The sequence below is a fragment of the Branchiostoma lanceolatum genome, chromosome 2 (genome assembly GCF_035083965.1).
Source record: "Branchiostoma lanceolatum isolate klBraLanc5 chromosome 2, klBraLanc5.hap2, whole genome shotgun sequence".
Taxonomy (NCBI): domain Eukaryota; kingdom Metazoa; phylum Chordata; class Leptocardii; order Amphioxiformes; family Branchiostomatidae; genus Branchiostoma; species Branchiostoma lanceolatum.
In genome coordinates, this window is record NC_089723.1 from 20,315,472 (window position 1) to 20,338,227 (window position 22,756).

Below are 22,756 nucleotides of genomic sequence, written 5' to 3' on the forward strand. Positions count from 1 at the left end.
CGACTGCGCATTGATAGCTGACCCCTTGATTGCAGTTTCGCGCCAATATCCCAAATCGTATGCAGATATTAGAAAATTATTCTGTTGTCAAATTCCTTAAACGTAACAATGATAAAAAAATAAATGATAATAGGGAGAAACAACCCATAGATAATTGATAAACAACATATATTTGTGTCAAGAATGTTGGACTATTTACTCTCTGTGGTGGGAGAGAGAGGTCATGTATGAGTGATAAAGCCGGTGAATGATCTATCGCTCTAGGTTGTTGTAGGTGGGAAAATGCTGATTTTTCTCTGATTTTGTGGCATATTTCTCGACGACATGGCGGAAAGTAGTTCCCTGAGTAGCGCTGAGACAACTTTGAGGCAATCGAGTGCAAAGAAGAGAAAGGAAAAGGAGGAAATGGCGGAAACTGCGACAGGTAAAAATTTTGTTTGATCTTTTCAGATGCCGGACAAAATGGCGACCAGATCTAGAGCTGTCCTCTTCTTGTTGTCACGTCCGTTCCCTCGAACCCCGCCTGTTGTTGACGTCGCACACGTATATCGCAAGCATATCGTTAAATATTTGTTACTTAGATACACGTATCTCCTGATATCTAACGGACGTTTCTCTGGATACCATATAATGTTTCACTTGCGGCGGGGATTCCCCCCTTAAAATTTATGAATTTTTGAGATGGGAAAGCTGCAGTTGCTTCATAGGCTTAGCTGTTCATCTGTGACAAAATTGTGGGACCCAATTCTCTAAAATGTAAAGTGAATTATATCTTAGCAGAATGAAATGAAAATATATCATAGCTATCACTCTACTGTCATAGAATATTTCCCTCCCTACTTACCCTAGTGTAAAAAAGTATTGCTTGTTACTTGGCAGGTCAGAACCCTGGTGGTGAGGACATGATCCCTGAGTGCGCAGTCTGTCTTCAGACATGTGTCCAGCCAGTTCGCCTGCCGTGCACGCACATCTTCTGCTACCTCTGCGTCAAAGGCGTGGCCAATCAGAGCAAGCGATGCGCACTTTGCCGCCAAGAGATTCCCGTTGAGTATCTGGAGCGACCGGAGCTCGTTAAGCCGGTCAAAGTTGCGGAGGAAGAAGAGGAGGAAGAAGAAGAAGAAGTGTACTGCTGGTTCTATGAGGGGCGTAATGGTTGGTGGCAGTATGATGAACGTACTAACGCAGAGCTAGAAGATGCTTACACGAAGAAGAAGAAATCTTGTGAACTGCTGATAGCAGGGTTCCTGTACATCATTGACTTTGTCAACATGTTACAGTTTAGACGGAATGATCCGAGTAGACGACGACGAATCAAACGTGACCTGATGAACACGCCCAAGAAAGGTGTGGCCGGGGTGCGGCTCCCGGCACCGGCTCCTCCCAGAAATGCTCCAGCAGATGGCGTGGAAGGTGCAAACGACGGAGCCACAGGGACAACAGGAGGGAACAGATCTGTAACTGTCACAAGTAGAGCCACAAAGTCAACTGGAGGGTCAGATGAACATGATGAAGACACAAGTGAAGAGAATGGCAACAGAGCAGAAGAGGACACAACCAGTGAAGATCTGATGGACCAATCGGCTCGTGGAAATGCAAGACAGTCTCCAGATTCATTAAGACAGCACACACCTACTCAAGAGGAGGAGGAGGAGGATACCAACTCCTCAGGAGGAGCTGAGATGACGGAGATGGTGCGAATGTTGCAGAGAAGTCACCTGGGGAGAGGGTCGGACTCCAGTCGCAGCGGGGTCCTGCAGGCTGTGCTGCAGGGGCAGATCAGCTCCGCAGCGCCAGTTGCCATGGCGAGGGAAGCCATTCCTGGAGACTCGTCTGATGAGTCAGACTGATGCTATGATACCATGTAACCAAACCATATGTAAAATTGTACATGTAATGGACAGGATCTTTTATTGTTGTTTTATTTTGTGTGAAGCAAGGACTCAGCTTGTGACTGAGATGTGGAAGAATTATCAATCCTATCTCTTCAAATCAGCCATAGTTGTAGGCTAAATCTGTCTGTGGACAAAATCTACCAGTCTGACTCTGAGTCATTGTAAAGATCCTTCCAATTGCCAATCACTTATATACATGTATAGTGACTTATTGCGTAAGGGAAGAGGTAAACGTTGAATGTTGACAGTTGTAGGAATGATGTAAATCAAAAGGTACACCGTGCTGTTGCAACATATTTTGATATGGTTTTGATTTTCTGTCTTGTTGGTAAATGTGGGTAAGGAGGATCGTGATGTTTTTACTTAGTCACTGACACAAGCCTAGAGGATAGCTTCTTTAGGTTAACACATACCAAATCTAGTTGCAGGAAAGAAGCAAGTAACAATAAAAGTATGTGCATGTTTGCAGGTGCAATCAGTAAAAATTGCTTTGAGTGCTTTTAACAAAAATGTTTACATACGTATTTTGTATTACTATTAGTATATGTTATACATTTTAAAGATACACATGCTGACAGACATCTTCGTATGAAGCAAATTTTCAACGTGTGCAAGGAGCAACAACAACAACAAAATCTGCTTAGGTAACTAAATAAATTCGTATGTAGGAGCTGCAACTTCAATGCTTTTAGAATGAATGAGTGAAGACCTTTATCGTACATTTTTGTCCAACCAAGCTAAGTACAGGTCACAACAAAAAATCTGTTTCTGAATTCACAAGATGACATCTGACATCAGTGATCAAAATGCCACGATACTGTACTCGTACTTATTCCCATATATGTATTAGCTAAGCTAAGCTGCAGCATGTACAACTAGCTAGCATAGGTAAATTTATTGTGTTGACAAGGCCCCATCTACTTGTGAATCAAGAAGTGAATGCTTACACTAGTCAGTTACAGCTTGGGAATTACACATCAACACTTTTTATTGGTTAGAATGTTGGTAGTAACTTGGTAGTTGGTACATATAACATTAGGTTGAGTGTAAATGCAATATATACAGTAGCACATCAGAAAAGCTTGGAGGAAAGTGAGATCACATGGTATACATGTATGTAACATATCAAGATGTGCTGTGTTAAAAGTAGATTGTTAGAAAAATATGAAAATTGGGATTATAAGTAACGTACAGGTAAAAATCCTCATGCGATAACGATAGCTCATGGCAGTAATGTCACAAACCAGTCATCAAAGTGCTCTTTGTACTCCTATTTAAAACTTGTATCACCTGATTTCAGTGTTTTTTAATGATGCTCACATTACCTTTGCAGTTTAGTTGCTTTTGTAGATACATATATTATGGACAGGGTGAAAGTAATATCTCATGATTGTATTATAAAGAAAATTCCAGGTCATGGGAACCAGTAGCAGGGGCCACTAGGACTTCTGGCAGATGTTGAACATAAGAGTCACTTGTGTTCCATCAATACTGATGTTTTATCCTTGTGTTGCAGTTTGGCAAGTACAATACAAAGCTGCTTCTAAAAATATAAAAGGGTTTTAATAAAGGCAAACAGCTTCTTCTTCATGGTAGTACATTTTGTATGCAGCTTGCAGTATTTGGATAGAGACTTGTGTTTTGGCTGTATTTGCAAGTTGTAGCTCAAGCGGTGCAAAGTAGCTAGCCAACATCATAAACAGATATGAACAATACTGTGTGCATCGTCGCGCTGATTATACTGCTGAATATAGCTACAGGACAGACGGATGGATGGATGAGAGTAAGGAATATCAAAACACTACCATCTAAGCAGGCAATGGATGAAAATGTTTGAAACAAGCCTTCAGTTACAGTTGACGTACAAATACAGTCAATTTTCTGTGCTTGCTCATTGAATGATGTGTTGAGTGTGATGTTTTATTACGTGATGGTGACCATGCAATATTCTGTTGTCATGGCAAAAGTGGTTAATAAAGGTGTCTCTACAGTGCCATCTACTTGTATGTTAGATTCTTTTTGTGTGGAGGACATTTTGTACTCAAGGTCACATCAAATAAAGTTCAGTTACAGCTTACGATTCGAGTCACTGAAGATTGAGACATTCGAATAAGGAATTCCTTGTAGTATGATAATTTAGGTAATGGCCCGTTCACACTTCTGTTTATGTTTTGTGGCCGAAAAATTATTCCTTTTTTCAGTTCGATAACCAGACTGCACAATGGTGGGTCAAAGTTAAAAACATTCTTTCCCTCTAACTTTACCTAAGCCAAAAAATGTCAACACCCAAGTCATGTGGACTTGGATATACATACAAGCATGACCAGACCCTAAACAAAGGTCGACAAGGACAATACAAAACGATCACATGTTCCATTGATACTTAACTTCCTTTATTACAAGGAAACTTTGGTATTCATTATTCTCCAAAGGTTTGGGCATGGGCAATAGGGTAGGGTATTTATGTTGGGAACCCGCCGCATTACATGTTTTCGCTCACATGCTCCCGACGACGGTTTCTCCCGTCATCCTTTGCGTCGCTCACTCCGAAATGCCCCCCCCCCCTCATTAGGTTTCTCCCGTCGTCCTTTGCGCTAACGCCCTCTACTTTTGTGGTTACCATTTTTTTCGTCTGCCTCCCTCTGTTTGGAAAATAGAATTCATTAAACAAGTGCTGGTGGGTCAATGATGGGCCATACCAACCGGCAAAATAACACTAGTACGGGCCAAGGATTCACAATCTTAACATGATTTGTAAATTGTATCTCATAAGTCCATATTGTATTGTTCTCTTTGGTGTACTCAATAAAGTTTACCATATTGACAAGGAAATAATAGGTACACAATCTACATGATCACTAACACAATTACCAACGATATACGATTGGTTCCTGACTTAACACTGAGGTTCAAGCTGAATGCCATTTTTCTTCCCTAACAGAACACTGATATTCATCCTACACAAAGGAAATGGTGGGTGGACACTTCTAAAGGAACAAAAACACCATTGATGTTTGTCTTTCTTTATAATTCACAGGCTTAACAGTACCATCTGTCACTGCACCGAGGTAAATGTACATATAATCAAATAGAATTACAGATTCCAGATATTTTTTCTTGCGAAGTACTTTATGTACAGGTTAAACCTGATTAAAGTTAATATAGGGGAACACTAGTGTTACTATACATACAAAATGTAGCTTATGGCCCTGACAATAGCTCACTTAAACTTTCATAAGAAAGATACAAAAACTGTACATAAAATATACAAAATTGGATGCACAAAGATGATACTTAATATGTAATGTTAACAGTAAAATGTACCTTCTCTAATGTTATCACTTAAAATACATAACATATAATATCATGTAATAAACCGTGCTTCTTGTAATCATCCAATACAGACGATTATGAACTTCTGAATAAAGAAAGATTCAAATAAACAAATAATCAGTGTTATTGCATGCTTCTGTGCAGAAAGTTTGCAAGTCTGAAGTTGTGTCAAACTTGAGTCATGTCACCTTTGTTTTTACTTAACCCATTTGCACCGCAAGTTCTCATAACCATAAATGATTCTCAAGATTGCACATGAAATCATTCAGTATAACCACCCACTATGCTATGATAGTATACACAATCCTGTAGTCTGTGCCAATTGGACATCTCTAACATATCCCCACACTAAGGCATGTTGTTTTCACTTAATCCATATGCACTGCAAGTTCTCATAATCATAAATGATTCTCAAAATTACACATGGAACCATTCATTATAACCACCTACTATGCTATCATAACAATAGTACATCATAATAAATTATACGCAATGCTGTAGCCTGTGCCAATTAGAAATCTCGGGATCCAATTTTTCCTACTTAGTCGTTGTTGATAGCTCAGGAATATCAAGTAATTCATCACAACAACATTGTTTGAAACAACATGGCTATTCAAGACTTTGAGGATGTAGGTATGTTTACATTCCAGAAAGTGCCGAGGTATGTTGAGGGAACAGGTTTTTGATAGCCCTTTGCAGACTTCTTTGAGCGACACCGTGTTTTTTTTGGGGGGGGGGGGGGGGGGATTGGCGCTGATATGGATATTTTACACGGGCCAAGCTTCTCTAATGCCGCCCTCAGGCTGCCAATTAAATCCTTGGGAGGGCGGGGCTGTACCAAATCAACATAGACAAGCTCCCCCCATTCTCTAACTAATATTTAGGGAGTTACATGTATGTTGCCGAGGGATCGATCGCCCCTCCAACAATAAAGCCCTTGAATCCTCCCTCGCTGGCGACATAACTCTCTAAGCCGGCATTAGAGAACCTTGGCCTGTGTAAAAAATCGCCTATCAGTATCAGCACTGCCCCCCCCCCCCTCCGCCGCTCCAAGAAGTCTGCAAAGGAGGCTAATTTTTGACACATTTCGGAGAAGAGTTACAACAATGTAAGGCTAAAATCAGAACTCTCTATATGTACATACATATTCACATACAAACATAATACTTCATCTCTTAGTACGGGTAGTTTAAATATACATGTTCATGGACCAGTTTCACATAAAAGAATACTAGAATATATATCAAACAGCTACAGCCATCCAGATCCATCCGAACGCAATCGAACCTAAGCAGCTCTTCCAGTAAGCATCCCTCCCCCCCTTGGTGACCAGGAACGGCAGTGTTATTGCACACAGAACCAGTGTGGATGGCAGAGTCTTCCACAGGGGCAGCTTTGACACACGACCTTTGCCCTCAAAATGACCTCTGACGGTAGGGTCATCAGAGAAGAACTTTTTCAGCATCCTACATATATGAGATAACGTTTTACATTAAATCAGTGGCAAAAGTAGTTCAATCAAATCCAAACAATTAGATCTGACAAACTATAGACACTACACACAAACTATAGACACTATAAGTATAAGCATATCACACTTACATGTAGACTGTATAGTCACTTTTTTCTGAAATACCTGTTTCTAGATTATTCCAAATCCTACAACATTTGACTCAGTCAGAGTTTGAGTGCAGACTTAGTCCCCAGCTTTCACAAAATCATTCCGTATGGAGTATGGTTCTGGTCTTGACACCTCCTCTATTTGACACTTAAACCTTGTAGGTCTTTTCTATTTGTAAGAAATACTTGAAGTGGAATTTTCGCCCCTCCCCCATGCACACAAACACACACAAAACTGACCTGTCCTTCTCTACAAATCTGCCATGCAGCCAGTCCTGCAGCGCCCCCTGTTCCTGAGGGATGTCCTGCAGGGGGATTCTGGTCAGGTGGACGTGGATCTGTTGACTCTGGCCCATTAGGTAGTCTGAAACAGGACGGAATGTGATTACCTCTGTCAAGAAGGTTACGTTTTTATTGGCATTTGTTATAGCTGCTTGGTTTGGTGAAAAAACAGGTATGTACAAATTTTTTGCCACTTTTCTATAAAATTCAACAACTCAGCGCCAGTTAATATTACTGACCTGGCATGTCTGGTGCACGTGGTCGCCCCTGGGTGTCTGATGTGCTGTACGCCACGGTGATATCGTATACAGCAGAGACGCTGTCCCCAATTGCTTGTAAACACAGCTCTGTCGCTTTTACCCGCGGTGTCAACACGTGTTCAAGAACCTCCAATCCTGATAACAGTATTTATCTTTGTGTCAATTTTCAACTACAGATGTATAACCAAAGATAAAAACTACTATCAATGTTACATTTGTATCACTCTCAAAAGCAGACACTGTTAACAAGTCAGCAAAAAGCCATCAAAATACATTTTTGTCCTCCTATACTGTCAAGTGAACTTTCATCCTCATTCATTTCTATTCACATCACAAGAATCCATTCACGCAATGTGAAATACTTCTTTCTGTACTATAGTACATACTTCAACCCTGACTTGTTGACTGTTAAGTGCTATTGTGGAGTAACAAAAGTATGTATTGTAAGTATTACTATACCATGTGCATGAGCGAACCCTTGGCTCTTCTGTATGGCATTTTTCTTTTCTGGATTATAGCGAGTTCCCTCGGGAAATATCACCATGTAGGTCTGCAATAACAATAAAAACACACAAATACTATTGGTAAATCTCTGGTCTGATTTTAAACATACTAGAGTTTACAGTATTCACAGTGTTCCTCAAGTATTGTGTCACTTCATATTTTCAAGGTACACATAATGATTTTCTTCTCCAGGACCTATAGTCTGAGAATTTCTTTAACTTTCCCCGTGCTGAAGCAGACCTTTGGCACCAAGTCTGTAATGGTTATGTTAAAAAGGAGGAGCATTCGTCTTCCACTGTCTCGAAAAAAAAAAGTCAAACCCAAATAAGATAGAATTTAGTGCTAGTATTTGAACTAGAATAGTCACATGCTATATTGTTAGTAAATGTTACCAATTGTCTGTCTGTCCTTCCATGTTTCATGTACTTGCAATTAGCCTACGGGCAAGAACTTGCAATAAACTTATTATTGTTATGGGGGTTAGCTATAGGCTGAAGGGAGAGGGTTAAAAAAATCAAGGAATTTGATAATGGGTGGCCTCGAAAAAAGAAGAAGAAATTGGACTTACCGGTACAAGAGTCTTGTTCAGGTCCCTTATCTGTTTGGCAACAACTCTTTCATTGTTCCCTCCTCTCTTTACATACACGCAGCCATGCTGAGGAAAAAGACTATGTTACAAAAAATCTTACACAACGAATGTAAGAAGGAATATCACTGGCAACTTTTTCCTGAGATATTTCATATCATCATGACAGTGCATACTTCTATTGTGAATATCTCTATTCTGACTTGTAATGACTTAAGAGATTTGATAGTTTGATTAGGAAAGTAGTGATGAAATCAGTTTTTCATTTGTATTGACATTGAACTTGGTCTATGTGCCCACCTGTCTGAAATACCAGCCATACAGCGGAAGATAACGTAGGCCGTCCTTCAGGACGTAGCGGATGTGTCCCAGCATGCCTTGCCTGACGGCCAACATGTCCGCCACCGCCCAGTCCACTGTCAAAGAGAGGGGGAACAGAGGAAGAACATCAATGACTTAAGTGTATCGCAGCATCATCATCATCATCGGTCCTCCTCTTACGAGGTGCAGCAAGTGAGGTTTGTTCCCCAGAACTTCTTGTCCTTGTATTGCAGCACCATCTGTAAACTGATATGACATGGGTGGACAAGCTAGGGTAGGAATAGCAGGTCTAGAAAACTAAACAAAGGGTACTTTAAACTAGACCCTCATTGATTAATTAAGGGTGACAATCAAATCTAGGATGGTCTGTCTCTCTAAAAGAACCTTCTCCCTGCTGCCTAACTCTGTAACCAATAACGAATGAGGTGCCAAATGGCTACTCCTGTGTGCTAAAGGTTGAACCATAAAATTAACCTTCAGGCAAAACTTGAAGACATTATACCACCATGCTTACCTGTGCTCTGGTGGTTGGACAGGTAGACAATGTTCTCAGGTGGCATCTTGGACGGGTCATCACCATACAAAACAACCTGATAGAACAATGAAAGAAAGATGCTTTATAAATGCAAACAACAGGCATTCACATTGGTCTCAGAGACAGGTATCTTATATTATGACACCAGTAACCATAAATTTGACACTCCTTCAATTTGACACTTTTGAGTACTGGTATGCCAATTAAAATTCAGCAGGGCAGGGCAAAAACTGTTACATGTACATGTAATTGCAAAGTGTTCAATTTATTGTTCCTGGTGTTATATGGGTGGTCTACCAATTAATCTATCCCCCCTATGTCCTTCTGTAACTGTACAGTGGCGTCGCGTTGGCATGGTGCCTGGGTGTTTCGCCCAGAACACAGAGGTCCTGGATTTGAATCCGGGGTTCCCAGACTTGTCCTGTTGATGTTGTGCCCTTGGAAAGGCACTTAACATGACTTTCCTCACTTCACTCAGGTGAAAATGAGAACCTAGCTTCGTTCAGGGACATCCTTCGGATAGAACATTGAACTTAAATGTAGGTCCCCTGTTTGAGGAGAGCCACACCTCGAGCACGCAAAAGAACCTGAACAAGGCCACCACACTTTATTGAAAATAGTAGGGGGTCCTTTCCTGTTTGAGTGGATCAAATAATTCTGTCCGGATATGCAGCTTGTACTCTTATACACACCTTGTGTGTTATACCATAAGGCGGTTTACCTGGCCTGGATATCAGACCCTTCGTGCTAGACGATATTAACCCCTTTTGACCAGGGGAGCACATCATATGCGATATAGAGTGGACACCTGATCTCTCTTGGCACCTGATCTCTAATATTTTATCGCGCCAAGCGTAAGATATAATTAGGGGCGGTGTCCTTTGTGCTGGCGGCGCAAATTTGCTTCCTCGGCAAAAGGGTTAGCGACTGTAGCATGGTGGCTACGGTTAACCGGGTATGCAATACAAACATTATAAACAGACAAGACTTCTGTGCTTAAGACATTAGCCATGGCGACTACAGAAAGGGCGTTTTTGCTTGTTAGTTATATACTAGCCCTATATAACTAACAAACAAAAATGCCCTTTCTGTAGTCACCATGGCTATGCTAGACATCAGCCCAGCAGGCTTGAGGTAGCCTGGTGGACAGCTTATGTTATTGTCTGACAACCCACCAGGTCAGTGACCTTTCACATTCAGATTGCATAAGCCCTAAAAATCATGTCCGGCAATGCAGCACTTCTGACACACTGTCTCCGCCGTTAGCGATGCATGACAGATCGAAACTTCACATGAAGGTACTTAGGTATCACACCAGAGGTCAGGCAATGGCTTTTAGGGTTCACACAGCCAACATTTCGTGCACACACCCCAAAATATTATGCAGGGGGGGGGGGGGCGCTGATGGTACTGTTACATATCATAAACGGAGAAGATGAAGATGTCGTGAATGAAGAGAAAACTCGGCTACCTCCACTCCTGTCCAATGCTCGAAGAAGAAGAGCACCATGCTCTGGTAGATGGTGTACAAGAGGTCGTCAGCCGAGCGGTACCACCGGCGGGGTAGGGCGGCTGACAGGACCTTCAGCGCCGCCGACGTCAGGAAATACGGCGTGGCAGGTAACAGCATCAAGGCAGCGGGCACCATGTACCTCAGGGACCTGACATGCACGATCAGGGTCAACATGGTCTTCCTGTTTTTGCCAGAACGTCAGAGAAATTGTCATAGAAACGTCATATGACTGCAACACGTGCGACTGCTGAGAAATGATCATACACCGGAAGTAACCCTGTTTTGACCGGAAGTGTAAGGCGGCCAGTCTGCGCATGTGCAGGAAGGGAAAGTAATTGCCTAGCAACAAGCCACGCCCAATCGGAATTTGTAATCTGCGTTCTCGTGCGGTAAGGAAAATTACTATCAAGGATATTAGTATGTTTAAGAGAGTGAAATATCATAAACTTATGGAATTCAAGACATAATTATCTTTGGCAACATTTTCTTCATGATCATCAATCTAGTCCAATGGAGGCTAGCAGGTGTATCGTTATATAGCGTTTACGACCAGACAATAATGACGCAATCAAAGAAAATAATACTGATGGCAAAATTAAGAGTGTGACCTTGAATGCTCTTTTACTTCATTTGACGAGTCCATTTACCTGAAACCCCTTTCATGGCCTTGTAGTAGTCGGGGATGTGGTCGCTATGCATGTTCTAGAACCAGTGCGTTCTGCCCAGAACGCGCATTGTTGTTTGATGTTTACTTCACGACAAGCTGACGGCATATCGACGGTTCTAAACAGAGAGTGTTAGCTATTAGAGCTTAGGCTACCCATCGCCGTACGTATCCTTACATTTGTGCCCGTCAGTAAAGGCTGATTGGCGTTATTCTAGCCGTGTTCAACAGAGACATGTCCCCCTCGAAAGTAGAGTTACAGCCACGCCCCTCCCACTGTGACGACCAGCCGGTGGTTCCAGCAGGGATGGCGGAGACCGAGGAACATCCGGACCACGGTGCACACCACGTCCACTTCGGCAGGACGGACCGTACGGAGTTCAGCGTCACAGCTCCGGCACATGCCGAGGGGACTGCCCCTGGTCAACAACATGGCCACGAGCAGTATAACAACAACAGCAGCAACAGCGGCGGGAGTAACAACAACAACAACAACAACAGCGGTGCCAGGGCGCCACGGAGTATTCTCAGGAAGGAAGAACACAACTTTGACCACGAACCTGGGTCTGACTTGGATATACCATTACCGGAACATCTCTCACACAGGGTAACGTTTGTGTACTGCAACTGTAGTTGTGTTAGACTACAATATTTGGACCGTATATTAATGACTGTGGCATCTTTTTTTTTGTTTTTGATAAGAGCAGTATCCAAGATTTAAACATTTTGAAAGGATCTTTCCGTAATCATTTTCAAAGTTGTAGAGAGCAATGATCATATTTCAAAGCTTGTACTAAGTCATAGTCAACGAGTCGAAACTCTAAAGTATACCGACAAGGAAGCCTGAAGCCAGTGTTGTACCTCCTTCGAAGCTTCCTTTGAATTTCTAGCGCCGGTCACTCCGACTGTCTCCGACACACCTGCAACACGGCCACAGACGCGCGACCTATACACCTACCTCCTCTCGAGGCTCCCTGTGTGAGTACCTTTCTGCTATCTTTCTCACGTTTGATTTCTTTGAAAACGCCACCATAGATCTAGAGTGTTGGATAGAAATATTGCCATGGGCATTCTTTTGCTTTGAACAAAAAAGGCCATAAAGCCTACCAGTACCAGGACAGATACATCCGCCCTGAAGGCTAGCTGATAAATAAATAAATCCATATTGTTGCCTTCGCCGTAGGCAAAAGGGTATTTTTGGGTCGGGATTTGTGGAGTAATGGTGTTGGCGATATAACTCTTGATGCCATGAACGGATGTTGGTGATTTTTGGTAGGTTAGTTTCTGCAGCTGGGGAGACGAAGGTCAAGTTCGAAGATGGGTCTTTTGGGGGGGGGGCGGCGTTGGTGCTGCAGTGGTCTTTTTGTGTTTGTCAGTTTGTTTGTTGGCTGCATGCGCTTCTTATCGGCTACCTAAGGTACTACAGCGGAACTTCAAAGTTTTTGAGTTCAAGTTCTGGATGTGCTGTGGTCGTGATTTTTATGTGGTCGATAGCTCCTGTGGCAGGGAAAAGTTGTGTAAGTTTGGCTCCCCTAGCAGCTTGTTTAGAACTGCATTTTTATCTAAAAATTTGAAGGAGGATAACTCAAGCAGGGTTTAGTGGATTTTCAATGTTTTTGGCAGGTAGGAACCTTTGACGATGTGGAACATGATAAAATGCACTTTATGCAAATCGGAGCCTAATTTACATGATTAGTGAGGAAAAGTTAAAATCCCCTTTAAGTGTGCTATTTTTGCGATGGCGACCTATATACAGGACACCATATGGACACTGTGACTGAGGATGGAATTTTTGGGTCAACATATGGGTAGTTCTTTTCATGATGTTGCTTCAATACAGATGAACTGAGAACTGCGCTATAGAAAGGAAGGCAGATTGATATATTGATTATGCAAATGAGGACATAGTTTGCTTGATTAATGAGAAAATGCTATAATTCAAAAGTGGCAAATGACGGCAATTTGATACCTACAGTATTTGGAAGTTAGTTTAAGGTGAACATCACCAATCATTAAGTATGCAAATCAGGACTTCATTTGCATATCTGTTAAGAAAATACTAGAAGTCTTATTTGCCAACATAGTACTTCCATACTTAGACCTGACCAACTTGTGTTATTCGAATAAAGATCATCACCTCATACAATATATGCAACCTTCTTTGCATAATCAATGAGAAATGATACAATGTGTACATCATTCGTTGAAGTTAATATCATTTGGCAAAGGCATGAGGTAGTGGAATTCTAGTTGAAGTCTGCCTTCACGATTTCGACACATAATGGCGTTTATTGCTGTCTCGACAAAGGGAAATTTATAGATGCATCGGGTAACTTGTTATGCCTCTTCAATTTTATACACCACTCTCATGACACGCCCGCCCCTTCCACACACATCCCAGCTCAGTTAGTGGCTCAGCACAGGCGCGAGAGCATGATTAGTACGGCGGGCAGTCATGTGAGCGTCGCTTCGGACTGCGAGTGGTACTCTGAGCTGACAGACGCCCAGATGGCAGCAGCTAGGGAGACCCTATATCTGCTGGATACATCTACACCTGGCAACCTGGACCTGGATCAACTGTACAGCACACTCAAGGTACCGAAGGGCACGTATGTAATGGTGTTGGCCCAAGTTGCAACTTATTTTGCCATCAAGTAAAGTTTGGAATCAAATATAAGAGGACTGCCAAATTTAGAACTGAATCACTGGTAGCACTTAAATGTGCGGCCTTGTTGACTGACCCGATCGCGAAGTATCTCGGACATGTGACCATATGCCTTGGACACACAGCAGCAATAGGTCAGAGGACCGAATTTGCACCTTTTTTCCGTTTCGGTCAAGCGAAGGCCAATGTATGTTACCTTTTCACGTTCATCACAGTGTAATCCTGTTCAATGTCATCTTTTAGATGTATCATCTTTGACCAATATGCAATAGAAACAAAGGACAATCTCACTGATTTGGAGTGTGAGAGTTGCTACATACCAACGTAACGGATGGGCTAAAGCTTGCTTTGGCGTTGGCGTGGCGTAATGGTAGGGTATTTGGCCCAGACCTTAGAGGTCCTGGGCACGAGTCCCCCCCATATGCCTCGTTGACGCTGTGCCTTTGGGAAAGGCACTTAACACGACTTTCCTCAGACAATTCACTCAAGTGGAATTGATTACCTAACTGCGGGATATTCCGTTAAATGGAGGTCCCGTGTTCCGGAGAGCCACACCTCGAGCACGTAAAAGAACCCACCACACTTATCGAAAAGGGTAGGGGTCCTTCCCGGTCTGAGTGGATCAAATCAATTTGTCCGGATATGCAGCTTGCCTTGTTCAGTACAACCTGGTGTGTTATGCCATGAGGTGGTTTATCGGGTATGCAATGCATCCACATCCACACATGCTGTCCCCGTGTGCCGTGTATGCAGCCCCTGGCCCTGGACGCAGGTGTGACTAGACAGGAGGTGTACCAGGTGATGCAGATCCTCAGTAAGGACTCCGACCGGCTGGAGTTCGGGGACTTTCTGTACGCACTGGCTAACATTGAGGAGAAAGGTCAGGCAATGATTCATACAGTTGTATTGTTTATCAGTAACGTTACTCCTAGTTTGCCCAAAAGTAGCAAAATATTGTTTTGGGCTTCTTTACGCTCTGTCTTTCTTTCTATGTCTCTCTCACTCACTGTATGTGTCTGTGTGTGTCTGTGTGTGTGTGTGTGAGTGTGTGTGTGTGTGTGTGTGTGTGTGTGTGTGTGTGTGTGTGTGTGTGTGTGTGTGTGTGTGTGTGTGTATGTGTGTGTGTGTGTGTGTGTGTGGTGTTTGTCAATACGTTTGTTTCCGTGACACAGAATATTCACAATGCAACGTCGCGGTACAGATGACCGTTGAATTTTCCCTGTTTTCCCGTGCATGTCTCTCGGTGCATGGAGACGTTAGCTTCCCTCCCTCATTTTAATGTCGTTGTTGATGTACGTCCCGCTGCAGACAAAGCCGAAATTGAGCCTATAGAAAAGTCTAGCCGCGTCACTGTCTACACACACCGCCAGGGGGTTCTGTACACGGCCATCGCTGTTCTGTCCATGCGGGAGGCTGCCAAGTCACTTGGCGACATCGAACGGTACTACAGCATGAAGCGACGCTTGGCACCAGAGGTAATTCAACTATTGGTGAACAGGATATAAATACAATAAGTACTGAGGCAAGTACAAGGGCCGAAGAGACAAGTAAATAAGGATATATGACCAGTTATGTCATGTCACATCACAATTCGCCTTGTTCTATTTTATTCGGGAGTCCGTATCTGTTTTCAGTGTACATTTAAATACTTTTTCTAGCCTCAAAGGCAAGTTTCAGGGTGTTTTCTCCTTCGTTTGGAATAGAAACGCATTTCCCTTGCATTTAGCGCACGTTTAGCTCGCGAATAGAAAAAAAATTAACAAATGCGATACTAAGTATTTTCAATCTGTTGTGCCATCGCAGGTTCTCTCCCACTACACGGCCGGGGCCCGGCTGATCGGCCTGACAGAGCGACAACTTACACGCCACATGTCCCGCCTACATAAGGCCTTCAAGCTCACTGATGAAGAGAGAGAATCACCATACGCTAAACCCCTCCCCTTTGTCGCATCTACGCCCCAAAAGAAGCTTCAGTCCAGCGCGGGACCTAAGATCGCCTGGGGGGCTAAGAAGGAAGGTGACCGAGTTGGTAAGGCAGGTCCCGCCGTCTCTGTTGACGGGACGAGTCCAGCTAGCGGCCGTCCGAGAACTGCACCTACCACCACTACCCGACAGGGGGCGCGCGTGTCTTCAGGTCGGGCAGCATCAGGTATTGGAGACACTTGTTACATTTGCACGTGGAATTTCTTTAAAAAAAGGCATTCTGGAATCATTTGCCTCGTTTATCAATAGTTATTGACCATACCTACGACCTGCATGGAAGAACAAAAAAGAGACCAAAGCGCCCATCGTTCTTTTAGTCTTGACCCCTACTACATGTACAAGTGTATATGTATTCATTATGTGAAAACGAGACTTATCAGTGGCCGTGTAGTGAGAAATATCATTTTGAGCTCCTTTTAGCCATCGATGCACCGCAAATCAGCAGTGAAATAACGTAATAAATCATTGATTGATGTGGATCAAGATGGCGAGCATATATATATATATACGCATAACCGTGGCGCGCGGGAAGCGATTAGGAACGATCTGATTTTAAAAATGGAATCTTATGATACGGTTTCTGGACTTATGATGCCAAGGTGGGCATCATAACTTTTTGAATTTTTCATTTTCATTTGCTTTAAGACAAAGACACTGACAATGTGGCACTGAACTTAAGATAGTAAATTATTTTAGCAATGCCAAATACAATCAACTAGCCTGAGTGACATAGTTTCAGGTTCTACCTGATGGAAGGTAGAGCCTGGAACTAACTAGGATGACACTCGGGCTAACAAAGAACGATATAAAAGAGAAAAAAAAAACATAGCAAAGATAACGACAATGATATTACATGTAACGTTATATGGAATATCAAGATCAGCATCGATGGATAAAAGGATCTCAAAATGACATCTCTCACTACACGGCCGCTGATAAAAATATCTCTCTCGCACATAATGAATAACGTTACATATACATTTGTTCATTTGTCAAGATTATAAGAGCGCTGCGCACTTTGATTCTATTGTTTTGTGATCCATTCTTCCCTGCTGATCGTAGGTATACATAGGGAATATGTATTATAATATTCATATGCCATTGCGAAATTTGAACAAAAAAGAAAATATCCTGAAAAAACGTTCGGTGTTTGCTGTGTTGCTGACGGCACTTACCTTGCCCCCATCCTCTAGCCAAGTCGCTGCGCAAACCGAACGTGTCCTACCGCCTCCACCGGGCCAACGTGCCGCTGCCAGCCATGCCGTCCTCCGAGATCGTCACCTTCGACGACCTGTCCGACATGCGGAAAAAGGTCGATCACATTTATTTTTATATGGAATATTTTACTCAAGAAAATGTTATAATCTATTTGCAACCGACATCAGCAAAGTTGCCTGTATGTGTGACCTATGTATTGCTGTTGTTGCAATTTCAATAAAACGATGGTACAGATAAACACAAATTTACATATATGGAAAACAATAAACCATCTAACGTCCCTTGGATAGGACGTTAAATGGAGGTCCCGTGTTTGGGGAGAGCCACACCCCGCGCACGTTAAAGAACCCACCACACCTTTCGAAAAAGAGTAGGGGCATGCCCCGGTGTGCGATGGTCCAAACCTTACAGTCCTGTCTGGGATGACATCTTGAAAAGGTGATAGTTCACCTGTTATGTCAATCCTTCCACAAATGTGGTAAATCGAAATAAATAAATAAATAAATAAATAAATAAAATAAGACAGGTAAACAAACAAAAAATACAGCTAGCAAGATAAACAAAAGATGTAACATGTCTTCCTTATGGTCAAGAACAATACTTAGAGATACGGTTGGTCATATCTATTCCACAATCATTTGGTCCGATAAGACGATAGAGGCACATCCACCGATAGTAAGGCATTTTGAGACACTTAACATTGTTGCTCCGAAGGTGAGATTGTAATCCAAATGTTTACTGTGCTATTGAGATTATCAGATTTTTCTGATATAACAGTCATATAAAAACACCATGGTAGAAAAGAAATGGGGTCAATGTTCCGAACCTCGCTGAAAACTCTATTAATCATTTCTTTCACGTCGCCCACTATTCGGTCTTCATGTTACATACATACGGCTCTACCCGTGCCGAGAAACGTGAGGTATCTAAGATTGCGGACGGTAATTAATGCCACATAGCCCGCAGCTACTGAACCGACAGCTGTAAAATGATATATAGGAAGGCCTAGAAGATATCAGAGTCTTCCGTGAGGTTATCCATTTGTGCCCTTCGGAGTGAAAAGTCGTTCCGCTGTGCTTTTCATGCGTTTTGTCCCGGGGAAACGTTCTATATGAAAGGCTGCCCGCTGGTCATAACAAGACAGTCTGATGAGCGAGCCTTACCGGGAAGACAGACATTACCGACCCTGGCGTGTTATTACAGCAAGCAAAGTTACTCCGGGCATTTGGAACCAAAGACGCCAGTCTGGCTTATATAATATGACAAAAGAGTCAGTAACTGTTTTCGAGGATTCTCTAGCCCACGCCAATGGATAGAATTCTTTGTATCTTTTTAGAAAGTAACATGTTCGAAATCTTTGAAATCCAAAACATTTTAGCGCCATTTCTGATTTCGTCGTCGGCCGTGAGAAAAGTTTAAAGTAACAAAAAATGCCAGCATTTGTGCCATAACAACCGTGTATGGCGTCAATCTGTGATCACCACAACTAAAAACGTATTTTCTTAGTACTCATTCTCACATTTGACTAGGATATCTATTTACAAACGAACAAACTAGCGTATGAAATAATATAAAAGCTGACAGTTCAGAAAATAAGAACAACTCTGTAAGGTTCATCAAATGATACATGAAAGTCACTAGACCTAGATCTGTGGGATGCTAGACATAGCAACCAAACGCAAACCGATTCATGACGTAATAGGTAGTTTATAAGCTATAGGATATAAAACTACTGACGTTCATCATTAATAGTTAGCCTTGCGGCTCCTCTCTATCATTTACGACGACGCCAGGCGGAGTTTTTGGTTTAGGGCAGGATTTAAGAAATCCCCAGGCTTGGGAGTAAAGTGATTTCACGCTCCATGGAACGAGCCGTTGCATTACTGTCCTTGGTGCTGAAAACACTGTAGAACATATAATAGTGACTAAGGGTTCAGTCGCCCTTTGATTGCTAATTGATTGAACTGCTTGGTTACTATCTATTTTGATTATGTAGGCACGATGTGTACACTGTCTAGGAGACGCTATGGGAGCCAGTATTAGCGCGATTTGAGCATGTTAGGAATGGATACATCTCAAATGGCCTTTTTATTTATTCCGGGATCTTCCTTGGGGTCCAGTAAGGGTTACACGGTTTCCATGACCATGCTTGAATTTTTTATTTACATAGATTAGCTCAATCAGCCGTATAAAAAAGTATTTTTCTTGTGTTAGACACCGGGTGATTGTATTATATGCCAACAATGACGCCATCCACCGCACTAACGTGAACGTTTCTTAGGTGGTACAAGTCACTCACTCATGATCAAGTCTTCATCAACAGACAGGACAAAAGTTATATTTGAATAACCGAGGTCACTTGTTTTTTGTTCTTTTTAAATCATATCGCAAACCTAGGCGTCCGCGGAGATTGAGCGGTACTACCAGGGCCTGCGTAGGTTCTCTGTGGAGCAGGCTAAAAACTTCAGCGAGAAGCTCGTGGTAAGTCATCTCAGTCTTTGATACTTCAGAGAAAGGAATCGCTTCTTTATGTTATTACAAAAGCTTAAGCAATAGCACAGCGATGGAATAGACCACCGTCTGCAAAAGCTATCATAAAACACATTTGGGGAATCTCATGTCACAAAGGCAATTTTGTTTCCGATCGACGAATTAGATGAACTTGATTTGGCAATAGAAGATTGCCTGATGCCGTTATTCGGGAGGCAAACCAGATGAAATGCTTCTAACTTGATGGCACCAAGTGAATTCTGCAATTCTGAAGCATTACGCGAACTCCGCAGCTGTAATGGCCTCTCACTGCAGACCTAGGGGCTGACCGATGTTGGGCGACCGCTATAAGCGAGCTACAATCAGGCTACTTCTTGAAATACACACTTAATTTGTCATTGACACATCTTAAAAGACTATTTGATTCCCCAAATAGTCACTTCATTCTTCATTCGCACTGTAGATGTTTTCAAACTTTTTCTTGGGAAAAAGATAGCTTGACCCGACGCTCAGTGACCTCGAAAATTGATTTTCATGCCCACTAACAAAAGTAATCAATCTTTATGGTAATTAAGGACTTTCCTCGTGTCATCTTCTGGGAGGAATTACACAAGACTGCCCTGGTAATTCGCCAAAGTTCATAAGATTTAGTTCACCATGGACCTCTTAAACCTTACGTATGTGGAGATCGTTTGAACCGAAGTCTTGTCAATAATCCTCTTCTGCATCTTTCATCTTAAGTAGCTATCGTGCTTAAATCAACACTTGGCTCAAAACGCAAAACGAACTGAGTGCTCGAGTAATGAACTGACATACATGTTACGTAACTTAGAACTAACTTAGAATTCCTCATTCTCATCATCCAAAGTGAAACGTACAGTAACACAAAGCTTCCTTCTTAGCTAAATCATTCATATTCTATTTCATTACTAATTTGACTTATTTCTATCAACTCCTTTCTAATGTTACGGTCACAATTGCAAAACAGGAGCCCGCCAGACACCGGTGCAATCGTGACCGTAGCATTACTGGTCGTATGAACGAAAATTATTACGAAGCTACTTGTTCTACCTCTTGCTCACAGGTGGAAGACATTCCGGATCAGCTGCTGGACAACTATCACCAGGTGTCCAAGGCCTACCTGCCTCAGCGGGAATGCGAAGCCTTCGTCATCGCACCCTGGGTCAACACCCGCAACAGCCTCTTCATTAGGTACAAAGGACCGTCCAGGCCTCGTAGCGCCTTCTCCTAAAGGCCCTGGTAAAGGACCGCAGAGACCGTATACGTACCTTCACTCTATGGTTTCCACGGAGACGGACTATTCTATGGTTTTAAGTTTAAGGGATAGGTTGTCAGCACAAGTTATGAAGGATTTGTCAGTGTTGGGGGGAAGTTTGTAGTTGTGTTCACTTTTTCATTTGCACGTAGCTGTACCGTACTTATACATGTAGCTGACAGAGGAAGATTAAGTACATGCAGAACTTCAACGTCATGAAACGCTCGTTATTGTCGCTCGTTGTGATGAATAATCGTCATATAGATACCAAATATTTGTCATGTTTTCACCTGGGGACATATTAATTGTCTTGTATTCTGCTAACAGGCATTCCAGGAGAAAAAGATGGAAAAAAAAATCATGTTTGTACGTTTGTTGAATTCACTTGAGAACTGTAAAACTAACATTTTCATTCCGTAACACTAGGAAAATTACGCTCGTCGTAAAACATGCTACTGTATTATGTCATGTTACATGTTGGAGCCGATAGGGGGTATTTTCTAATAGAATTCATTCTGGATATACCTTGCGGTAATTGCATGTACTGCAGACGGACTTTATTGTAATAAACCCGACTGATTAGCTTGAGATCTAGATCTCCTCATAACCTCTTTTGTGGATGACTTGAATTTCTAACTCATTACCATGCAGCAGTTAGTACGGGATTACACGTTTTCGCCATATGTTTATTAATTGAGTGCCCTGGGGATATAAAGAGGTGCCCCAAATTAGCAAATACATCTTGCAAGTGGTCATATAAATTCACCGGTACGTCGCTGTTTGGCTATGTATTCCAGGGCTCACAAGATTGGCATCAAAATTACAGAAGGTTGTGTTTTTCGGGGTTTCATGATGGGACAATCTTTGGATAAATGAATCAAAACAAATTAAAGAATGTGCTTTTGTTTCGATCCTTCGAACCGGATGGAATTAGACTTGTATGAGAACGCAATATTCAGAACTAATGTGTTTTTCTCTAATGAAATTTGGAAAGCAGACCTGAAAGGATTTCCTTCAGGACACCAGTAATGCGATTGTGTGTTCCACAGCTGACTTGAAAGGCGCCAGGCTGCAATTGGGATATGTGAAAACAACTCGAGCAAAAACAGATTGCCTGCTCATGTAGGATCAGGTATACAACAGTGTTTTGGCAAGGATATGAGAATTTATATTGAACACAAACTCTGTACCTGACACAATAATGCTTTTACTCATGTCTGTGAAAGCAGTAGTGTTACTGGTAGAGTCGGGCTAAATGAAAAGCAGTGACGCTGTCAACTGGGATTCAGTTATTGTATCAAGCGTACTGTGTACATGTGACATGCAACCGTATAGCTTTCATGAAACAGGAAAGAATGTTGAAACGTCAAATGTCAGTCCATATTTCAGGACAGTTACAGACACTATTACTGAATTAGCAGTGATTTGTCCCACATTTTTGTGGGCCTCTGCACCAGCCAGCTGCGCCTGACTTTGCGGAGGTTGGTCTCGTTTGATCAGAGCAATTACCCTGAGCTGACGGAGCCAGTTCCGGCAGCTTGGTCGGATTGAGGAGATATGGTCTGGCACCTGGCGAGACATCCGCAACTCGGTCCAACTTTTTAATTAAAACAT

General features: G+C 42.4%; 3 protein-coding genes across 3 annotated transcripts; 2 read left to right on the forward strand and 1 right to left on the reverse strand.

The window, feature by feature from the left end:
- Positions 1–205: 205 nt before the first annotated feature.
- On the forward strand, positions 206–3,888 carry LOC136427825 (E3 ubiquitin-protein ligase rnf146-like). The gene is made up of 2 exons (XM_066417004.1): positions 206–424; positions 880–3,888. Exons 1-2 carry the CDS (start codon positions 325–327, stop codon positions 1,845–1,847), a joined length of 1,068 nt encoding a protein of 355 aa, XP_066273101.1. The 5' UTR covers positions 206–324; the 3' UTR covers positions 1,848–3,888.
- Positions 3,889–6,248: 2,360 nt separating this feature from the next.
- Positions 6,249–11,140, reverse strand: LOC136427822 (1-acyl-sn-glycerol-3-phosphate acyltransferase epsilon-like). Its single transcript, XM_066417002.1, has 8 exons — positions 10,805–11,140; positions 9,313–9,388; positions 8,778–8,893; positions 8,460–8,546; positions 7,847–7,937; positions 7,367–7,522; positions 7,086–7,209; positions 6,249–6,691 (listed from the first exon to the last, which is right to left on the reverse strand). Exons 1-8 carry the CDS (start codon positions 11,018–11,020, stop codon positions 6,469–6,471), a joined length of 1,089 nt encoding a protein of 362 aa, XP_066273099.1. The 5' UTR covers positions 11,021–11,140; the 3' UTR covers positions 6,249–6,468.
- Positions 11,141–11,443: 303 nt separating this feature from the next.
- LOC136427815 (uncharacterized) lies at positions 11,444–21,730 on the forward strand. The gene is made up of 9 exons (XM_066416993.1): positions 11,444–12,117; positions 12,401–12,488; positions 13,912–14,105; positions 14,929–15,055; positions 15,484–15,650; positions 15,979–16,324; positions 17,352–17,470; positions 19,774–19,857; positions 20,951–21,730. The coding sequence occupies exons 1-9, from the start codon at positions 11,746–11,748 to the stop codon at positions 21,116–21,118; spliced, it is 1,665 nt and encodes a 554-aa protein (XP_066273090.1). The 5' UTR covers positions 11,444–11,745; the 3' UTR covers positions 21,119–21,730.
- Positions 21,731–22,756: the final 1,026 nt, after the last annotated feature.